Consider the following 22,804-nt stretch of genomic DNA (forward strand, 5'->3'; position numbering starts at 1 on the left):
GATTGTCAATGTGACAGCTGCTGTAACAGAAACCAGCACAAAGCATTGACTTTCGCCATTATGAAGATCCTGAAATCATGGCAGTCTACTAACAAGTGTTAAAATATGTTGCTTTTAACTGAAAATATTAGTCATTTTCCCAAAGAATAATAGATATTTCTCTAAGTCTTACCTCCAATGCTTTAGGTAATTCAAGAAGTGACTAAATGCCAACTATGTTACTAATACATTTTATTTCATGTATATTTAAAAAGATGTTCTATTCAGTTGCACTATGTGATTTGCTAAGCCCATGCTGATTTTTTACTTCAGTTTTGTATGAAAAGCCTATGTATTTGTATAATATTCAGTTTTTTACATGGTAAAAATAAACACTGTCTGAAGGTTAGTTGGAGAAAAAAAAAGAGTTCAACTTGGTTTTACAAAAATTAGAGTAACTCAAATTATGTATCATTTTCAGTACCAGCTTCAGGATCATCTTTTACTGTCTTTACCTCTTCACTACCAATGCAAGCTGTCAAATGCTCCACAACAGGGCAAGTCCTTGTGGATTTTATTTTTCCTGCTGAAGAAAATACCTGTGAAGCTTGAAGAGATACTCTCACATACCAGATTACATACTTTAAAGCACTATCTTGCATGGTTTGAATTTTTAACTGAATTTTAAAGATAAATGCATATTTAATGCTGTCATCTGGGAGTTGCTACACTGGGAGCAAAAAGAAGGAAGCTTGAAACAGATTTAAAAGTATATTAAAAAGGAAAACATGAATACAGAAATGGTATTTCACTCCTAAGAAAATTCACTGCCATAGCAATACAGTTTATTTTAAGATGCCTTCAGGTACAGCGATGAAATACTGGATTGAGCTGTTACATTTGGTTAGGGGCCTGCTGTTTTGTCAATTCCTTCTAGATAGCTCTTCATGAAGTACTGCTGGTCAACTCTTAGCTTTATAATGAATATTTCCCATGGTTGAGCCTGCTAGGTGTCATACTCCCTGCCAGTTCCGCAAAGGATTATACCTCCATGAATTCTTGTTAGACGTACAGCTAACAAGGGCTGTATCTCATTTCTTCTCATGGATAAAAACACCAGAAGACTTAACTAGTGAACTGCCCTATTACAGGTAATGGGAGACATTGTCCTCGGAGGTTCTCCTGGAAACACCCATGGGGTGAGGAACAGTGGTAGGAGCATGGCCAAGTGTGGAATTACAGCTCATTTTGCTGTGATGGGGAAGCCCTGCTACCTTAGAGGTGCTCTCCAGTTCCCAAAGTGTAAGTGGATTACAGCTATGATTTTTTACCCTCCAGGGCTCAGGTACAGCTTTGAATTGCACTCCCACAATATTGCCCAAATACAGGACTCATCCATCTAATTAGAGTTCTTTTTCTAATGTTGAAAATTCACTAGCAGAACTAGAAACAAGGTCTCCCTCTTTCCTGCCTAAGCTCGAAAGTGCTGGTGAGGAGTTACAGGTGCCCACTTTCAAGAAGCCCTAATTTAATAGATTGCTTATGGCATGTAGGACAGTATCATTCATGCAATAACACCCTACCTAAAGAGTATAATTTTTGGTAAGTGCTTTTTTCTCTGATTGTTGCTGCTCATTAAGAAAAGTATAGACAGTGGTAAATAAATATATAGTTGGTAATTTTCTTGTTCTATTATCCAATCTGTTCTTCTAAATTTATAATTTTTTTCATTTCATATGTCTTTTCATAAAGTACCGAATCTTCTCTTTATTTTATAATGCAGTCACTATGGTAGTAAATATAGCCTGAAACCATCTGTGCTATATAGCACAATTAATAATAAATCACATTTAACACTTCAATAGTTTTTCTATTGCAAAGTGCTTGAAAACTTTCTCTATAAAGGGTTTGTTTCAGGCAAATACAGTCCTTATGCTTATGAAATTCGAGACTCAACATATAATCTTATTGAAATCTCCCTTAAATCTCCTAGGCTGGAATTCCGGTGAAGTGGGTCTTGTGGAGAGTTTCCAATGGGTGGAGTAAGTCATACATCCATAGGTCATACAAATGTTTGTGGGATGATGCTTTAGGAAATGGGTGTATGCTTCAAGTGGAAAGAACATACCCTATCTTAATGTCATAAAACGTACAGAGATCCTGACCAAGGGCAGCAAAAAAGGCATCTCCTACCTGCCAGTATGAACCAACTATACCATGGAGGATGGGGGGTTGATGCTGCTTTAGTGTTTAAAACTAATCCAGGTGGATTGACTTATACACTATGCCCTAAAGGTCCTCCAAGGCTACAGAAGAAACATTGTCTGTACTGACCAATTTAATAGGGCAACTTTTCTACAAATAGACCTTTTAGTTATGTAAGAAGAATTTTGGAGCCAGCAAACCAAAATGTTTATTTAGGATATGCAAAGAAACAGAAAAATTTAATCAGCTTTGAAAAAAAAGTTTTTCTGTCATCTGATAGATTAAGTTGACATTTCCAGTAAGCGCACCAACAGGCTAAGAAAAGCTTAAAAGTCCAGATACTATGTTGATATTGATTAAACAGTGAAAATAACTTGTCTACTGGCTAAAGGAGAAAAAAGGATGTATTTTCATCATACAGACAACAGCTGCTATTTAGAGTTGTAGGTCTCTGTTTCATAGCAACTGCGTAGTAAAGCGTGTTGTGCACTTCTTTGCACCTAAATGTGTGAATGAAAAACTTACTTCTCAGCTGGTTAGATTCTTCCTTCTGGCCTCATGTAAGTGTGGAGTGATACTGCTAGAAGCTTTTAGGATACCGGTACCTAAAAAGCTCTTCCTATGTCACTAATGCAAAGCTATTACAATAACTGAAAAACTATTACAAAAGTCTTAGAGAGGCTAATCAACAGCTGAACTGGAGGAAAGAGAAGGGAGATGGAGAGGAAGCATCCTGCTGCAGAAGACAGTTCTTTTGCTCTTATGCTGGACAATCTCAGGGTGGCAGTAGCCATGCCTCCACTCCCTGAAACTTGGTCCTAAAAGCAGAGCAAGTGACAGCAGAAAAGGAGAGCAGGAAGAGCTATAGCTGTTATCACACCAAACAACAATGAGGAAATTCCTTAAAAACTGTGTGGACCTAGAGAACATTTTTAAGCAATAAAGAAAATTCTGTCTGACTCTTGCAAAAGTTTTAATGTGTGCTTGGTACCACAGCCATTTACTACTATAGAACTAATGTGGTATCTGGTATAATGAACATTGCTAGCAGAAGCATGAACTACCTCTCAAAGACTTGGGCAAGAGAAGATCAGAGCACCTCTGTCTTCTTCTATCACTCTCTTGTGAAGGTCTTTCACATACTTCAGCAGCTATTGCACATTATGAATTAAATCATCAATTGTTCATATTTAACCCCCCCCACCATATCACCCAACAGCTGCAAGGAAGAATGCACTTTCTATAGTAAAAAAAATCCTAGGCTAGATCCCACCTTCACTTACAGTCATATAAGCCCTTAATAATTCAGTGGCTCCAGTTGAGCTCTTCCATATTTACATGGAAGGAACAGAATTTGATCCTTAACATTTTTGTTTTACAAGTTTGAAAGCAGACTGCCTCTTTGGTATCCCACCAACATTGCATGGAATGGAGGGTGGCATGCACAGGAGGGAATTCCAAATAAAATCAAAGGCAGAGTTGCCACTGATTTTAAAGTAGGAAGACTTCATCTTTTGTTTTATGGGAAATGCAAACACTATTTTCCCACAGGATACGGTATTAAGTCTGCTTCTGGCAATTAATTGGTTTGATACAGTGGGATGTTTGCTCTTATTGTGTTTATAAATCATATGACTCATCCTCATTTGTAGAAAAGAATTTGATACATGAAACTACATTCTTCCCTTCACATATCTGCATGTGCAGATGAAAAGCCTGTGAAAACCGTGCTAACTTGAGAAGAATGTTTAATCTAAAAGATGGGAAGGATTTTAACTTTCTTAAATACAAATGTTTCAAGTACTCTGACATTTTTACATCTTATCTGTTATTCATGTGTGTTATTTCTTCAGTCATCATAGCCAAAGCAGCAGACATAAACTTGTTATCCACAGATCACGGAGGGGAGTCCATGCATTACTTCCTAAAGGGTCACAAAATGAATCTACGAGGTACAAATATGTTGTGAGTATGTACAAATTAACTAAACAGGGTTTTTATACCTCCACTGGAAGACTGTGTAGAGTCTGAACATTTTTTTAAAAGATTAAAAAACCACCGGTCTAAACCTCTGGGGCTGATGATCATGAGTGATAACGGTCTCTGGAATAACAGATTCTGCAATGAGGCATAGTCTAATAGCAGCAAGAGGTAAAACTTTGTTGAGCTTGGCTCAAGACCATAAAATAAAATCTCTCACTCTGTAAGGATCAGTCTCTGCAGCTAAAACAACAGGATGCATTCCTTCAGCCTTGTCTTTTTTAATAAATATGTAGGAATATATGCAAAAACAACACTTAATAAACAGCAGGAGCCTTTTCCTACTGCACATATTGCTCCATATGTGGAGAGAATGGCATAAATGTCAGTCAAAAGAATGACAAATGTCAGTCATGATTTTTTTCAGTTATTTTTTGTCTTCTGCAATAAACCCTGTCAGAAGTAGGCAGAGAAGGAGCAGAATGCATAATTTTTTGGTATTTTTGCAGAAACATGCAATTCAATTGGAAGGAAATACCAACTAATCAGCATATTGTAACCCTTTTTGATGCAAAAGATGAGCTAGTTTTGGAGCCTTATGAGTTACTTCTGTATGGAGAAAAAATTAATGACTGAACTTGTTATTTGATGCCCCAAAATTCTTATTTTACTCTTACTTCTTACTCTGTTTTTTTCAGGATAATGTTCTTAATGTCTTTCTAGCTACATTTTTAGGTTTTGGCTACTTCTTTCTGTCTGCTTTTGCTCATATACAGGCTCATGGAGTCCTCCACTGCCTGGTACCTATGCCTTGCAGCTGCATTTAGTCTCTAGTGAAAGCCATCTCCTACACAGGTCATCTTCCACTCAGCATGCATACGGCATGTGTTTTGGGTGGTAGGTCATATTTGCTCAGTTCTGTTACTTCTAAAAAAGAGTTGTACTGTTTCTTCTATTTATTCACGAAGAAGAGTGGCTCCTTATCCAACATTTTGATGCCTTTTTTTTTTTAAATTTTAGATTCAAAAAGAACAATGGTTATTAAGGAGGAAATGGCAATACAGAAATAAGCAATTTATCTAATCCCACTTTTCAGCAATAGGAGGTTCAATTTCTGACCTGAGAAAATAATCCAAACGGAAAGCTATGCTTTTATTATTTCTGTACACTCTCTGTTCATGTTTGTTCTGTGAAATTATGGGGAGGGGGAAACCAAAAGGAGATTTAGATGATGCACCCTAGGAGAGTAGGATTCAGTGAAACAAACAATAAGCTAAGGTACATTTGCTTTTTCTGTGTTGCAGACAAAGATGATAAATGTCTGCTAATCTACCTTCAGAGCTGCACAACAGATTTTGGCAACTGCACAGTGTGACAGCTGGGATGAAAACACTTGGGCAAGGCATTCAGGAACCTCTGGCTTCAGATAGAAGCCTTTGTTTATTTGCAGATTCACTAGCCAAAGGGGCTTGAAAAGCAAAAGCATACAAGGAATAGAGACAATTAGGAAAAAACCCCTTACAGAATACTAAATGCACAAGGCAGAATGGTGTTCTGAAATACCTTGTCTTCTTCTCTTTCAGACTTGGACAACCTCCAGATGAAAAATAAGGACAGTGTTTGTGTGAGATGGCATTTGCAATTGTCACCTTGTTATTTGCAATTTGTTAAAAAGTGATAGAGCTCAAAACACAGATTGAGTGTTACCTCCCTGAGCTTTGGAAACAGCCCACCACCCTTTGTCCTTTTGTCCAATTGCGCCTACTCTTCCCTCTTCTTATTAACAGTTTTCTACCCCCACTACCACAGGTCTCATTTAAAAACTTCTCTGTTGTTTTCCTTTCAGAACTGCCATTAGAGTGGCAAAGTATCAAAGACTGAGCATCCAGAGTGACCGGTTCTCCTTGAGAACTGCTGGATGAAGTCCTACAAAACTGCAGCACGCTACAGACTAAGCTTTGCTGATCATGCTACCCATGTTTAAATACAAGTGCCTCTTTGGACTCTGCATACTAGAGAAGTTGTCTTTCAGGTGTTGTCACATGTCTTTCATGTGTTGTCACACATACAGTGGCCTGTACGCTATTAATAGCAAGAGAGTCCTTGTGATAAAGATTCACATGATTATTTACTGAACTCTACAGTACTGTCAGTTCTGATGGAAGCTGAACTGATGAGTAAATAATTCATTCCCCAAATTTACACAACACTATTTAAAAAAATGTCGAATTTGATGTCAAATTCAAGCAATAATTGCAAAGAATTTTCCTGCAGTACCTGCTCAACTAGGTATGTCAGTTAAATTGCTTTCAGATCTGCCAGTACTAATCACAAAATCACTTTTTATGAACAGTTTCTTTTGCAGATTTTCTTCTTCTTCTTCTTCTTTTTCATTGCTCTTTTCAAGTTTTTACTTTTTCTTTTGACTGTTTTCTGTCATGTAGGCTCTCTACCTTATTTACTTGTTTCCCTTATCTAGTCTTTCTCTCCCTTTTATATAATCTTCCTTTCCTCATAAGAATACTGTCCTGTTCTCCTAACAGTCTTAGGAAAGACCACTTCTCTCCCAGCTATCCCAGGTTTACATTAGCCAACCTTTACCCACAGCTGAAGCTGCACGGGCTGGATCAAAGCTATTTGGAAAGTTCAGACCTTGCCAACTGCTTCCTTGGCTTGACTGAGAAGCATATCTACACTTTTGGCACATGCTATCAGCTTTGAAGCCAGTTACCTGCAGAGCTATTCATTAGCTTGCAGTGTAAAAACACTGATAGCTACGGGTGGTAGACAGCTGGGAGCTGAGGAGTAATCAGAGATGATAGGATTACAGCCTTTTGAGGGTGAGAGAATACAAGGTGTTTCACAAGAAAGAAGTGGAGCAAGTGGGTATGAAGAGGTAAAAGATAAATATAACATGATGCTAAGTACCAATGACATACAATTATAAAAGCAGCCTGTTGGTGTAGATCTGAAGTTCCTGAAGGCAACTGCTTGTGTAGGCCAACCATCCTGTGCTGTGTCCACATGGTCCATATCTCTGCTGGAACATTTTTACAGTTGTTATGTATGTGGACCGCTTGCATACCCTTCCTGTTTTGGCCATTAAGAGAAGGGGTATATACAACACTTCATATAATGTACAAAAGTGGTGCTAAAAGTCAGCGCAGGTGGATTTGCAGAGGCAGTCACCTCAAAACTCCTAGTTGCAAGAAACTTCATCCACAGTTTTGGATTTTTGCTAACTGTTGAATCTCCACAAGAGTGTGAAGAATTTGAGAAAAGATCTACATAATGAGTTTAGTGCTACTATGTTGACACCAGCACTCTTTGGTAGATCCCAGCAATGTGGGAGGAGTACTGCAGGTAGCTTTAGAGATATTTTCTGAAGAAGGGTTAAGAAAGCTGTCTGAAGGTGAGTCTCAGATTTAATGAAGTATAGTCTGAAGTCTTCTGGAAAAGAAACACTATGTGATGGTACATCTTAAGAGATACTCTTATTCACAAGGGGCAACAGGCAGGGAAAAGGCTTCATAATAGCTTTTAGTTACAGAAGTTAACCACATCTAAGCTGTATTTCCTAATATTTCTGTGGGTTTGAAGAAGAAATTTGGCCAAACTGGCAATTTTGGCAAATTAAAAGAAATCTCTGTAGTCTGGACATAATGTCTGGTTTGTAAAATAGAACACATTTATTTAGCATTTTTTAATTTGCTCATGAAAAAGAATCAGTTTCATCTGGGAAGAAACATATCATGTTGTCTGATGAATTTTTAAACTGTAGTTCATCTCAGGGTATTTATTTCAGCTAGCTTTTTACTACATGAAAACTTTGATTACTTTTAGAAGTAACATTTGGGCTGGATAAGCATGATACCTTTTCCCAAATTGTATCATCTTTGGTTATTTCAAAGCAATCAAAATGAAATTTGCTGGGATAATACAAGTATTAAGTGCACTTTTAAGCACTTTATTCTACATTGAGTTGTTGTACTTAGAAAAACTGCATCTAAAATTACCTAAAATTATAAAAAATAGTAAACTAATAGCTTAGATTAAATAAATACATTTTTTTTGTAGTAGAGGTTAGATAAAATTCTCTAGCTGAGAATAACACTTCACAGTGGCAATATTGAATAGCCAACATCTCTAGTTCCATTCAAGTTAGCAGCGATGTTATGAGTCATGTTCTGGTATTAGAGAAACCTTCCTTCGACAATTTCAAAGACAGATCTAACAAGGTGCTTTTGATGATAAATCTTTGCACATTCCACCAATGGCTAATGACAAATACAGCTCACAGTCTCTTGTCTAGGTCTTCTCACTTTGTAGGAATCCATGTCTAAAGCCCTCCTAGACCTTTATCAGGCTTTTGGATTAGATTTCCTTTTGAGTTTTGATTTTGGATCACAGTTATTTTTTTCTGTAAAAGAAAATGATTTTGCAGACTGTCCAGCATTTCTTTATTCTTTTCACTAGCTTAAGTTCACCTTTCAGACTTTCATATCCCTCAATGCCCTTTACCCAGCAATATCTTAATATTATTTGTACTGTTTTGTATTGCAAATCACTTTTTTGCATGCAAAATTTTTACTATAGTTTTTTCAGATGAAAAAAAAATTATTAGAAGGAATTTTTTTTCCCTGAGCAGTTTACTTCTGTAAACACATTTTGACTGCAGAAGAATCTGAAAAGAATCTATTTTATAGTATTTTTTATAAGTAAAATCTTTTATCAGACACTGGTTTTATTTTTCACGCTTCTTAATCTATTTTTATATTATGTAGAAGATAACAGACCAGTTTAAACTCTGCACACCTAAATTATTTTATATATTTTGAATACTTCTTAATATTTTATTGACTTCTAATTATATGAAATTGTCCAGATAACTCTATGCCCCTTCAGAAAGCTCTTCTCCAATCTGAGTAACAATATTATTTTGCCTTTAAAACATGCCATTCAGTTCTTTGTTTAAAATTATTCCTATTTCATATTTGGGCTCTTTGATTCACACAAAATTACTGGAACAAAGCCTCCTCCCATGGTAACAGAGATATATATTCAGCGTCTTTGAGTAAGAAAGGGGAACTGACATCTACTGTCCAAAGACAGGACCTCTAAAATGAGGAGAACTTATAAAGAGAAATTAAGTTGAATTTCTATTCCCATCTAACTGACACAACTTTTTGATTTAAACAAGACATGGGATGTAGTAAAGAATGCAATAAATGTTCAACATTAAATTCAAACCCTTTAAGCAACTTTCCTGTCATACTGCAAGAAGATATGGCTTCAAAGGTGGCGCAAATATCTGGGAGTTCTTCAGTGAGCGATACCAAAAAGAGTTTGCCTTCTTGCACAGCAGCTGATGCAAAGTATCTGGAAACAGACACCTGTAAGATGTATGCTCTAACAGTGGGTATATTTGTGCCTAGCTGTTTAAGAGTGAAAAGATTTTACTTTGCTGCCTCTGCAGCTGGAACGTTCTAGACTCTCCCTTCTTTCTTGGTCCTTGGTATATGATGTGTCTGTTGTTGTTATAGCTGCTCTCAACATAAGATCATATCCAAAATGGGATCAAAAAACTGAGGAAAGGCAGATGCGACACAAATACCATCTTGAATATCTCTTTTAAGTGAAAAGTAAGCCTTCTTTGAGAGCAAGTGAGCAGATGAAAAAGAAGGGCTCCAAACATGCAAAGTCTTCTGGAAAAACTGCATCATCACAGGCAAACAGTGAGAACAGAAAAAGGAAGAGCTTTCCCTCATCTTGAGAGTATGAAGCATAGACACAGTTCTAGAAACCTTATGGCTTTTACGATGCAACTCTGATACCAGCTGAAGGAAGTTATTCTGGGGAGAAATCCAGTCTTTGAAGAAAGCAGCAAATGTGAGCCAGTCATGAATTGTTCTCTGCAGTAATTGGCATGAGGAACAACTCTGCAGCTCATGCTGTCTTGGTTTTTGTTGTTGTTGTTGTTGTTGTTTGTTTGTTTGGGGGGTTAAAATGTAGTACATGATGGCAAATTATCTATCATCTATTCATGCAGCTCTCAAAGATGAGGTAGGAGGACTTTAGACACAGCAGGGACACACACAGAGGTATAAGATACAGATATGAAGGGCCTACTCCTTCAAAGACCGTTAATCATAAGCTGGGTACACAATGGAAGATGCTTCCCAATCCAGGACATACATCTATTATGAGTAAAGCTACAGGCACTACATGTTACTGGAAAAGCTACTGCTACAGGTGAGGAGGAGACCCTTCAGGCAAGTTTGGCATGAGGCATGACAAATATATATTTTGCAGCATGCCCCAAGAGGGACAATCTGTGTGAAAGCCAACAGTCTCACAAACCTGTCCACCAAAAACCAAACCTTTGTGGCACAAGGGTCCAGTACTGCCCTCATGAATTGGGCAGGCTACGCAGGAATACAACAAGCTTCTGAACTTTGACGGGATCATGGAAGAGTGAAAGTGTCATGCAACTTGATCAATGTTTCTCTATGGAGAGACAAAACATATCACCTGGAACTGATAGTGACGTATGGTATGAAAAACATGTAAAGAAGCTGGATGGGATTTTTTGGTTTGTTTTTCTAAGTTTTTATTAAGATTTAGAACAGTTGCCATTTTCTTTTAAAGTAGTATCTGACAATTTGGTCACAGACTAAGGAGATTCTTCTAGCAAAAGGACTCCTCACATCTCCTTCCTCTCTCCCCTTGCCCTTCCATCGCCCTTCCTAAATCAGTTTAATAGTGCTATGGCAATTTCTTTTTGGTATGGGTGTCTAGCCCTACCCTACTTCAGACCAGTTCAAGGGGTTTCTAAAACTGCAAACATCACTCAACAGTGTTAGTGCACTAAGGCTACATAAACTACAGGCCACAAACCATACAAGCAGTGGACTTCACATGCATGGCTTTACGACACAGCATACTGTGCTATCCCCAGTTCCTGCCTGTTCAGCATCCTAAAGATTGATAGTGGCCTGAAATGGAATTGTAATTGGGAGTTTTTATCTGAAGCAAGCAATTTCCAGAAGTCTAAACTAACTGCCCTGCAGAACAGAGCTCTTGATTATCCAAGGGTAGAGTAAAGGTAGAAGCTTTCTCATGGTAATTTACTTGTGTAACTCAATCTCTGCTCATGTAAATTTAAAATGATAAACTTAATCGACCACTACCAATATCTTAAACTTTTCCAACAACAAAGAAGTTATTTAAATTAAAAGAAAATTAAAGCAAAAACAGGGCTACATACACCATTCTTCTGGAGAGAGCAATAACATTTGGCACACTCTAGGGCCTCATTTTAAATTTGACAGTCTTGACTGTAGTGGTATTATAAACAATATTATGCACACAAAGACATTAGAAACTTTACAAATATAGAAATCACAGTACACCTGTGAGGACAATACGATTTGGCTGACTGAACAAGCAATGCATAGAGAAGCTGAGGCATAGAAGAGTTAAGCAAGTTGATCAAGTTCACAAAGCAAGTCTGTTGCAAAATAAGAACAGAACTCAATCTCACAATTTGCAGTCTGTGTCTTTCCCCTAAAATCATTATTCTTCCCCTTCAGGTTGTTATTTAGGAGTGTAGTAGCTACCTTGTTTAATTCTCTTGCCCCTGACACAGACTATAATTCTACATTAAATAATGTGCTTTTGCAAACAGGAAAGTTTTATTAACAGACAGAATTGGAAATTAACAAAACCAGAAGAGCTTACCCAAATCCAGAAAACAAGCGACAGAAGAGGAAGAAGCCATAGCCCTGGACAAATGATGAAAGGAAGGCAAAGAATCCATTGACAGACATGCATATCAGGAGTGACTGTCTCCTTCCCACCTTGTCTGCCAAGCCTCCCCAGAAGAAAGCCCCCACCATCATCCCAAGGTACACTATGCTACCTGTAATACACAAAAAAAAAGATGTTTTGTGAGCTACATAACTGACCACAATTGACCACACCAAAAATAATTGATCTTCTATATTTACAAAACAAACAGTACAGAGATTAATTTCTCCTTTCTCAGTGAATAGAAATTATATACATAGCTTTGCAAATGTATCTAGGGAGAACAGATTTCCTACTGTGTCTTTGTCAGCTGTTACCAGACAGACTGAAGCTTAATACGATTATTAAACAAGATGCCTCTAGCTAAAACAATTAAAATACAGGCAAATAAGAGTGAATGAGAGAAAGAATGCCACTATTTCCTCAGTAATAAACTGAATTCATGTTAAATACTGCAAAAATGGTAACTTCCCCTGCAGAAACAAATTGTCTGAACATTTCTAGAACATAAACAGTCCTGTAGGGGATTAATCACTGGCAGTAAGATGTGCTAAGTCTAAAGGAAGCTAGTTATAAAACAGACACTTTCCATTTGAGATCTATAGAATCAAAGATGTCCAGTTTGATTGTTTTTTTCTCCCTCCTACTACAGGGTACTGCTTTATTTAAAAAGGCACTGTCCTGTATACAGAAAAACATTGGAATGTTTTGTTTTGTTTTGTTTTTTTCAAAGAATTTTGAACAGATACAATACCGTTTAGCCACATATATTAAAGTGAGATAGGGAAAAATTATTTTGGGGTGATTTTATTTTAAATGTTAATGATGTTTTCAACGTGAAGGACTTTCCACAGAAACCTACATCGACATATTTAACACTCTGACCATTCACATCTTAGCATATTGTACATTATTTCCTTTCCACGGACAAACCTTCTGTGGGACATTTGGCAAAGATGCACAACACATTGAGCAGACTTTCAGAAGAGAAAGTAGTTCCCAAGCTTTGGACAGAACCAACCAGATTTGTATTTTGTTTGATACATGTATTTTTCTTTTTCCACCTACTTTCTTATTGAACTTCCCAGATTGGGTTTTATCTTCCTAGCAGTTGCTACCATCTTATACATCTACTACAGAGCAGGTCTTAAATATGAAGTAGCTGGAAGCAGCTAAAGTACTAGCAATCCCTCTTTTCGATCAGCCACAAGAAAGGACAAATTCCCCAGCAACTCTGCTGGGCTTTAATTGCTGTTGTGCAAAATTCTGGCTTCCAAAAGAATTACCTCTGTCCTGCAGAAGGTAGTTGGAATGGAAAGAAAGCTGAAAGAAATACTCAAATGCCTGGACTTGGTTAACTGCATATTATTGTAGAGGTCACTCATCAGTATTTCTATGCTTGGAATTCCAGACCTTAACATCTGAAGTGTTGACATCTGCAGGGTCTCATGCCCCCCAAAATGTCCCTTTTCCCCCCTCACGTTTTGTACAAGTAGTTTCCGCTGCTGCTTCCTTATGAGACGTAGTTTTAAAACATTTGATAAAACACGCATCGTGTTAAATGTATATTAGCAAGAGAGTTATATTTTGGTTAGGTGAGTATGCTGTTTTTATCAATGCCCTTTGCCATTGATTGTGACCAATACTAGCAAATCAGTCTTTTCTGCAGCTGCCTTTTTAGCCAACATCAAATAAGAACAAAGTATTTCTAGACTGACTGTCTTCTCCATGAGTCCCTCAGGACAGGATGACAGATCCATCGCTGCTCATCACAGGAACATTAACTATCTCTTTACCTAAGAAAGACCAACAAGCTCCTTAAGAACAACAGTTAAATGTCTTCTCAAAACAACTTTTGTCAATGGATATTTTCTAGCTATTACTGGGATCTTAGTCTTTCATCAAAAGATATTGATGAGAATGTAGGTAAATCCAGAATTTGCAGAATTCCTAAGATATCTTTGTTCTCTTTCCTCTTAGTCCAGGAAGAACACAGACACTACAATACTCTTTTTGGTTTAGAGGTGTTTAGAAACCGACCTTTGTCAGATAGCTCCTTCATTCTGATCAGAAATTTTTATTCCAATAATTGAGATTTTCCTGAGAATGCACATACAGCTTGCACATTTTCTGGTCCTAAAGAGACCAAACTGGGCGAGTGGCTTGGCATATTTGCCCAACTGCTTTAATATCTCTCCTGTGGGCAGGGTTACTGTACCACGCTGCAGGTAGACCAGTACTTACAAGCAGTTTGGAAACTCCATCCAGCAGAGCTGGTGCTTACTTGTCAATATTAGTTGAAAGAACTTAGCAAAAATAGTTAGATAGCTGCATTGCCAGCAGGCTGATTTCAAAAAGGCAAATAAAATGGCTAATTTTTACTCTTAAAGCGAAATTCCTTACATTCTTTCATACATAAACATTGTTGGGCTTTCCCAGTCAACACTAATATTAGAAATACTTAGAGTAGGCCAATCAAATAGTTTTGTATTTCTTTATATAGATAATTTTGAAATATTTTGTGCAAATAATCTTAATTTTACCAAGCAACTACTTTCCTTGTGATGCACATAAATATCAAAACACTATGAACAATGAAAGAAAAAAGTTTCCAAGTCTTCAAGTTTAGAAACATCAACCTTTCTTTTTGGTGACAAGTCCTTTGGTTATTGTACTGGGCTTTGGCCTTTCTTATACCATGTAATTCTCCTGAAAAGCATTTAAAAGATTCTGCTAAAAACAGTATTCTCCTCCTATCCATAAACTGCTATAAATTAGCTTCTCTCTGAGCTGCACCATTAGCTCATTCTTTCCCATTATATTAACTTTGAATTTTTTCCTAGTTGCCTTGCAGACCCTCCACGATCCCTCTCCCCAACCAAAGATCTGTATCCCTTCCATCCTGAACCTACTGCAGCTACCAATAATACCTGTTTCAGTGCATTTTCCTGTCTGTCTTCTTTTTCATATTTTCTGTCTCTCTTTATACAGAACATAACCCTGCCGGCAGACCATAAAGGAAGTCCCCTTCCTCTCAACTTTCAAATAATTCCTTAAGACCTTCCCTTCCCCCACAGCAATATTCACAATAAGCCATAAAAGTGACAAATGGCAAAGAAGAACTCTAACTATGAACAGTTACAATAGCTGAAAACCCACCTAACAAATGAAAGAAACCAATGACATCAGATTATCATTTTACCCTTCATCATCCTGTCCTTTCCAGCCTCTGTAGCTCTTGTTTATTATGTCATGCCACTGGTCAGAATATAAATCTCGTGGCGAAAACACTATAATTTTTTGTATACCTTTCACAAATCACATATTACATTTTGCATAAATTTATATATGTAAAAATTAAATATCCTGTTGTTGGTCAGACCTTGCTCCCTTTTCTCATTACTTTTAAACACTGGTCATCAAAACAATAATTGTATGGGTGTACATATACATATGTAGATTTTAATCTAGCGTGTCATCCTGAGGGTGGTGCTCGCTTTTTGAGCGGCTACTACTGATCACAAAACTGGCTGCTTTTCTTCTTCTTTTTGCTACAGCACATTTGTGCCTCTAAAGAAGTTATCTCATATAGCACAAGGCACAGACTGATTTGACATCCAGCACGGTCCTAGAAACATATTTTTAAAAATTAAAATTTATTTTAAAATACAAAGACTACTAATGATATCTGTAACACAAATCTTTGATTTTCCCCACAAAGTAACATGTAATCTCAAATGCTGTCATTTGGTGGAAAGGCACTGAGAAGAGGCAAGTGGCAGCTGAAAAGAAACTCACACCATGCTAAAGTGATTATTCTCTTTTGTTGTTCTTTTACCGAGTTTTAACCACCTGTATTTTCTTTCCACAGCAGAAATTCTACATACTTTAATGATTTTCCCCATTATACAAATGTACAAAATACACGCTTGCATCCCCTTCAGATGAGGGCACCCGAGTCTGGAATTGGTTTACACCATGCACACACTTTGGCGACCAGGTGGCTAGATCTTTTTTAAACGGATGTGCACACAGCATCTTTCTGGTTGCTAGCAGCAGCTTAACTTTACGAAGCAGCTGACCAAGAACTTCCTCAGTATCCAAATCCAAATTGCCCACTAGTTATGGGCAATTTAAGCAAGGGGATAAGAATACATGCATGATCAGTCACTGAGGTTCAGTTAAACAGTATTTTATTCCTTGTGCTGCCAAAACTTCATTATTTGCCACTGCCTGTTGCAATTCATAGTCTGGTATCTAAATGATAGCCAAACTCTGCTGAGAAATCAGTCTGTAAGTATACACTTCACTGGGAGAAAATAAAGCGATGAAAGTAAAGTCAGTAAAGTCAGACTTCCTTGCAACAGAGACAGCCTATGGGACTCACTGATGGTCATCTTTTGCTTTAACACACCTATTATAAAGTAGATATAAAATCAGCCTGAAGCTGTTTTTTTCCTGTTGTGTTGTTTAGGTAATTTGTCTGAGTGTGGAACGCATTTCATACAGCTGGAAAAAGTACTCCCATTAAAAAAAGACTCTAAAAATAAGACTAAAATATTAATTATATTTTGGAAAACAAGATTATAAATATGGTCCTAAGACAGCTCCAAGAGGAGAAAAACTCCTTTCTAAGAAATATACTGTACTTTAATCAGTGTTTTATTTACTTGTACTAGAATCTTCCCATATGCTATTGCTTAGAATATAACAATTCATAGTGAAGAACTTCAATGCCTGTAAGTAGCATAATGAGTAAGAATATCCAGATTTTTCTTTGTTTTAACCCTGATAAGCAGCATATTCAGAGTTTAAAGATGATACTCTTTCAGAGCTATACTTAATTATAAAGTGTTATTAGTTTCTTTGATCAGAAAAGACTTTGAAAGAATTGCAATTCATGCAGCAACCAACTTCAGTCAAACATAACGTCTAATTAACTGTTTATAATAGGAGGTAATTAAAGCAAACACTTTTCCATTAAGACAACACATATAAGAAAACTGTAATAACTCCAGAACTGGCAGAAGAAATCAATTTTCTAAAGCCACTGGCTTTGGATGTCTAAAACCGTCTGTGTAGTCAGAATATTGGATCTTCAGTTCTTATTTGTTACATTATGCCATTCACCTCCTCAGAGGTACGAACACTCCAACATTCCACATAAAGAACTACCACAAACTAATATTCCTCTGTAACAACTATTTCTTCTTTCCTCTAATCAGTGCTTGAAGTGGTGGAACAACAAGCTCTATATTTATGGAATGGTAAATTTTTAAGGTGTAGATCTAAGTGGGTAAAGGAGTAGAACATTAATTGTTCAGCCATCTGAAAAAGTTGATGGGTACTGTTTTCCAACAAATGTGTGAGCCAGCCACCATATTAACTAAAATTAAAACTTTGTGTGAGCCTTTGCAAGTTCAAGACTTCTCAAGCCATGGATTTCCTTTATCTAAGTGCTAGCTGTTTCCCACAGCAATCATTTTGTGTCTTAACTTCGGATGCTAAATGATTGCTCTTACCTAATAATATGCGACATATGCAAATCCCCAAATGCTACAGCATATCAGGCTCTTTTTCTACTACTACTCTTCAGACTAATCCACTCTTTCTGCATTCCCTTTCAGGACAGCTGCAGACAGGCTTCACTCTGCAATTTCATACTCTCTAGTGCAGATGCTTAATTACACATCTGTTTTGAAGCTTTTTGCTCTTCTGCTTGATAGATATATTTACAAACAGTCAAGTTTTACTTACTATTACGTTGCTAGAATTGTTTTTAGCAATCATGGTAACAGGGTTTATCTGTTTAAACACACGAAAGGTGTAAAGCTATTTTAAAATTAATGCTGAATCTTCAGTCTCAGTATAGAAGTACAGTGTCTATCAGTGTCTGTCACACTGCAGTGATTCTTGGACCTTTGAGTGTGACTTGCAGCTGTGTAACCTGTATGCTTAGTTCTCTAATAGTAATAATTCCAATGTGACAAGTCTTTGCATGAGAGACCATTTAGCTTTTGTATATTTTTTAGCTGCTTAGTGCACAAGACATTCTGGATATCCTTCACAGTCAGTAAAAAAGAACAACTTTATCTCCATAATAACTAAAGAAAGATATAAATTCACACTCATTGAGATGAAGAAAGATACTGAATCCCAGTGAGATCAGTGAAAAAAAAGACAACCTCATCTCCTCTTCTGAAACATGCTGAGCAATATAGAAACATTAATGTTTTCATGAAGGGGAGAAAACTAAGAAATATTGCTTCAATCCAAAACAAGTTTTAATAAATGTTTATTAATTTCTAAAAGTCTGTTTCTCTAGTATTTACATAGGAAAACAACTCAGGTAAATGGTCTGATGTAAAGGCTACCAAAAATACATAGCATATAATTCATAGCTCAAATCAATCAAATAAAACAATACAATAAATACTCCCTCTGCTCCATCAACACAAAAAAGAAAACAAGCACTTCCTTATACCACTTTCAAACATACCTACAAAACATCTGATGACATTCAATCTGATATGAATCCAGAAACCTCACATAAATAGAAATCAAGTGAACTGTATCTGATTCTTAGACAAAATGATCCTGTTCTCAGACAATACTGATGAACTGCAATATTTGGTAGAGGAACTCAACCATGAAAGTCAGGAAAATGGAACTGAAAGCAAAGCTGAGCAAAAGCAAGATCATACTCAGTTGACCAGTGTAGAAAGAAAAATGAAAGAGCAAGTAACTCGACAGTTCTATGTGCATACCTATTTACGATCTTTAAGATAATAAGGGAAAAAACATCATCAGCAACACAAGCAACTCAAACAATACAGTTTTGTAACAGTATGACAGGCATAATTCCATGAGTGATTTAATCAAAGGAAAACTGTCATGAGGTAGCCAAGTACTGTACTTCTAAAGAGAAGCCTCACAAATACAAAACAAAGATAAAGCCTAGAAAAAGCACAAAATATTAAATGGAAGTTAAAAAGAAAAAACCTACATTTCTTTCTATACTTTTTCCCTTTCAAAATGATCAAGTCCAAATTTTCCAGAGAACTGAAGTCAAAAAAGGAAGTAGATGTAGAAGCCCACTATGGAACCTCCAAGATAGTTGGAAGACAATTGAAACTGAGTGAATGGTACTTATGGCATACTCAAAAAGCAGAAAGCATCTAATGTAAGACAAAATTTGACAACACAAAATTTTAGGTCAACAAAATTTTAGACCAACAAATACCTACAATATATTTGTCTTGATTTAACATAGAGACTTAAGTGAAAACGGTCTCGCAGTGTGGCTACCCAAACGCATCACCCAGTGTGCTCTTACAAAGGTCAAAGATGAGCCAGGAAGACAATTTTTTTTCTTGGGAGGAAAGGAGAAGTGAGAACGATTCTGTCCTCTCCATGAAATAAAAAAATACCACAGTTTTTTCCAGGAAAACCACTTGCATCTATTTCCAAATCATGAATCTACTCCATTGTGTTCACCCTGAGGGAAATCCCAGAGATGAAAACCCATAGCTGGAAAGGTTTGACCAAACCTTTTCCAGTGCTATAACAGAAATACCATCCGCGTGAAAGTTAAAGGGTTCCAAATACAATCCACGTGACAAAGGGTTCCACAACAATCATTCGCACAAATTTCATTCAGGTATTAGTTAATTTTTTTGTTTCCTCTGGCATGCCTGTATTAAATTTATGTACCTAATATGTCTACTTTTAATCTGTTTCCTGTATCTCAGGTGTGAGATTTACAACCTGAATTGTTTGTGGTGTAAGGCTCAATTTACTTCCAACAGGAAAAAAATTGGCATTTTGCCTCCCTCTTTCCTCTCATTGGGCTAAGGAGACTACTTCTGGTTTATGTATTAAGTGCTGAACAAGGTGATTTAGCTCTGGACCTTTACATTATCTGTTAACTTGAAAAACAAAATATTTTCTTGCTTTAAGAGTCTGTATGCTATTAACTCTCCTTACAGTTCTAAGGATGTTCACCTTATAATATATCTAAAATTTACACAAGCAGGTGTGCTGATACATTTTTTTTACTAATGAAATAATACTTTGTCTTAATAGATGAGTTTCCTGTGTACTCAGATATTATTTTAATTGAAACACTGTAATAACAAAAGGAATAACTGCTCCTGCTTTTCCTCAGATCTAAATTAGATAAATTAATAAATGCATAGAAGAAGCTCAGTAACTGCAGAGATTGTGGCAGGTAATAGATTACTCGGTAGGATGGGGAATTTTCTTCACAGCTGTATTTTCTGATAAGGCAGCAAAATAGAGAATATGGTAAACCAGTACCTTTGCAGTACATTGTCATAATCACTTCTGCTTTAAGAACGTTATGCCAATAACTAAGTCTTTTAAAAAAGTGCCATCTACTACCAGATGCTAGCATCATTTTTATTTATTCCATAACAGATTTCTTGGGATAAAAAATTGATCAGAGTTATTTCATCTTCTTCATTAGAATCATTTACAAACTGTACACTGGCAGTGCACACTACCAGTTTCAGTGTGCCAGTGAAACAGCAGCACACTGCTATTTCATACTGCTATTGCTTGGCTAGCTAAATCAACAATGCATTATAGAAAAAAAGACCAAAGCATGGCTTCCTTGATACTCACAACAGAAATAATCAATTAGCATTCAAATTTAGCAACATGGGGCTGTAAGAACCAGCCAATATGTGGTCTTTTTCTACCCATATAAACAATATTTTTACATGATGGTTGTTACCAATACGCAATATATAGAGCACAGACTTTATCAAAAACTCAGGTAATCCCAGGTGATGACGTGAAGCTGTTGACAGATTCCCTAGGTGTTATCACTGAACATACTATTTTCACATTATCTTCTCATTTGATCCAACAGTTCCCTCTGGCACTAGCGAGAAAATCCTAACAGACAAGCTTTGGATAAAACACACCTAGTTAAGCTGTCCTAATACCCCTAATTCCTGTTTTCTTCCACTGCAACTGCAGAAGTTCCTCTGGATTTTTGTACTCTCAGATTTAGATGTGAAATTCAATGCACTCTTTGCCCAGCTCTGAATTGACCCTGTCATGCTAGAAATTGCTGTGACTTTGCAATTTGAAATGCACTTCCATGGCAATCCTGAGAATCAGAATGATTATAAATGCTGAATATGATTGAACAGTGCATAGCACTGTGCAATGTGCTCGGATTAATTAAATTTCAAAGCAAAAAAATATATTTCACTAAAGCTTTAAATTGCCCATGCAGTCATCTACATTAATCGTCTCATTTCATATCAAAACTGTTCATTTTGGCTACATGTTTTATTGCCTGAATGTTAATTTCTTATTTGCCTAGTCTTGCTTCTGACTCAAAATAGAGCACAGTCCCTGAATATCACTAACTTCTATTTAGTGCTGAATTAAAACAAAAAGCCCACAGTATATACACCTGCATTAATAACAGATGCATCCAAATCAGCAAATCAAAGCACGTGATACTAAGAACTAATTAATAAAACTATGCTCCTAGTGAAGGTACCTACAATATTAAAGCTAACAGTTGATTATTTATTCAGTGTTTAATCTGCCATTAACTCTCCTTAGTGTAACTATATTCCAGTATTGTGTAAACTTATTTCCTTGTAAATAGGAGAAATAACTTTTTTAAATTTTGCTTCATCTGTGGCTGTTACCACCTTTGTTCCAATGAAATGAAAGGGTGGGAGAAGAGAAACGATGCTAAAAAAAAAAAAAAAAAAAAAAAAACCCAAAAAACAAAACCAAAGACCTTCCACTGGTTTCAGAAGAAGACATTGAATTAGGCCTAACATCATTAGGAACAGGTTACCAAAAGTAATAAGGGTCTGAAACTCACACATCTCCCAAAGTGCCTGACAAAAGACCTGGTCTACCTCACCTAGCACACAACAGCATAGGAGTGAAAAAGGAAAGTTCCGTTGCTAATGGTCCCACATCTTCTTTCTGCTTTCCCATTTAGAGTCCATGAAACACATTAACTAATCCAATGTCAGAATGAAGAATAACAGATCAGAATAATCCTCTGTGTGGTGCCAATACACCTGCAGGTGCTGGTGATACTAAACAGGCTTTTTGATTACGTATTTACAATAGTGCCAGGAGGCACTGTTGTAATGTCTAAATGGAAAATTGGTTAGATGACTGTATCTATCAGTTCATGATCTCTGTTTAACAAGACTTGCTAGTGGCAGCTTCAGAACAAACCTTGAAAATTGCCCTGAATTCTAGCGGATTAGGAAAATACTTGTGCTCTGTGAAAATGAGGAGGTCTGACAAATGCTAGACAAAAGCAATACGCAGCACAATAGACCGTTATGCATCACATGGGTTATATTTATCCATACTCCCTTAACTTCATATGAGGCTCTCCACTGCTAACCAGTATACAGCAAATAATTTAAATCCAGCTAACATGACATGAAGAAATTTGCAAATGGCCCCCCTTTGCCGATCCTTGAGAATGTAGACCTTTTTTAATGCTATGGATGTAAAGCCAGTGTCACTTTACACCATTTTCTTAATTTCCCTACTTTATATTACTCTCCCAGCTTTCTACTATCCCCCCAAAAAAGTCAGATAAAACCTTCTGTCTGCCTGATAAACGGGTTTCTGTGAGTCTCTGAAGACACTGTCCATCACATGTGTATCCTGAGAAAAGCTTACTTGTTAAGAAAAGCTAGAATAACTTGACATATGTAATGTGTCATCAAAAACTCTTGGCTTTGTTTCCACTAGCTGGAACAACGACTAGTAGATGTTGGGTAAAAAGGTCATTGGTTTAAGAGAGCCA

General features: G+C 36.7%; 1 protein-coding gene across 1 annotated transcript in view; it reads right to left on the bottom strand.

The window, feature by feature from the left end:
* Positions 1-22,804, bottom strand: part of SV2C (synaptic vesicle glycoprotein 2C) — an 82,394-nt gene that overhangs the window by 46,647 nt on the left and 12,943 nt on the right. Inside the window, exon 2 of the mRNA XM_072859405.1 lies at positions 11,905-12,085. Coding sequence (XP_072715506.1) covers positions 11,905-12,085 — 181 coding nt within the window. The remainder of the gene's footprint in view (positions 1-11,904; positions 12,086-22,804) is intronic.

The sequence above is a fragment of the Ciconia boyciana genome, chromosome 4, assembly GCF_034638445.1.
Source record: "Ciconia boyciana chromosome 4, ASM3463844v1, whole genome shotgun sequence".
NCBI lineage: Eukaryota > Metazoa > Chordata > Aves > Ciconiiformes > Ciconiidae > Ciconia > Ciconia boyciana.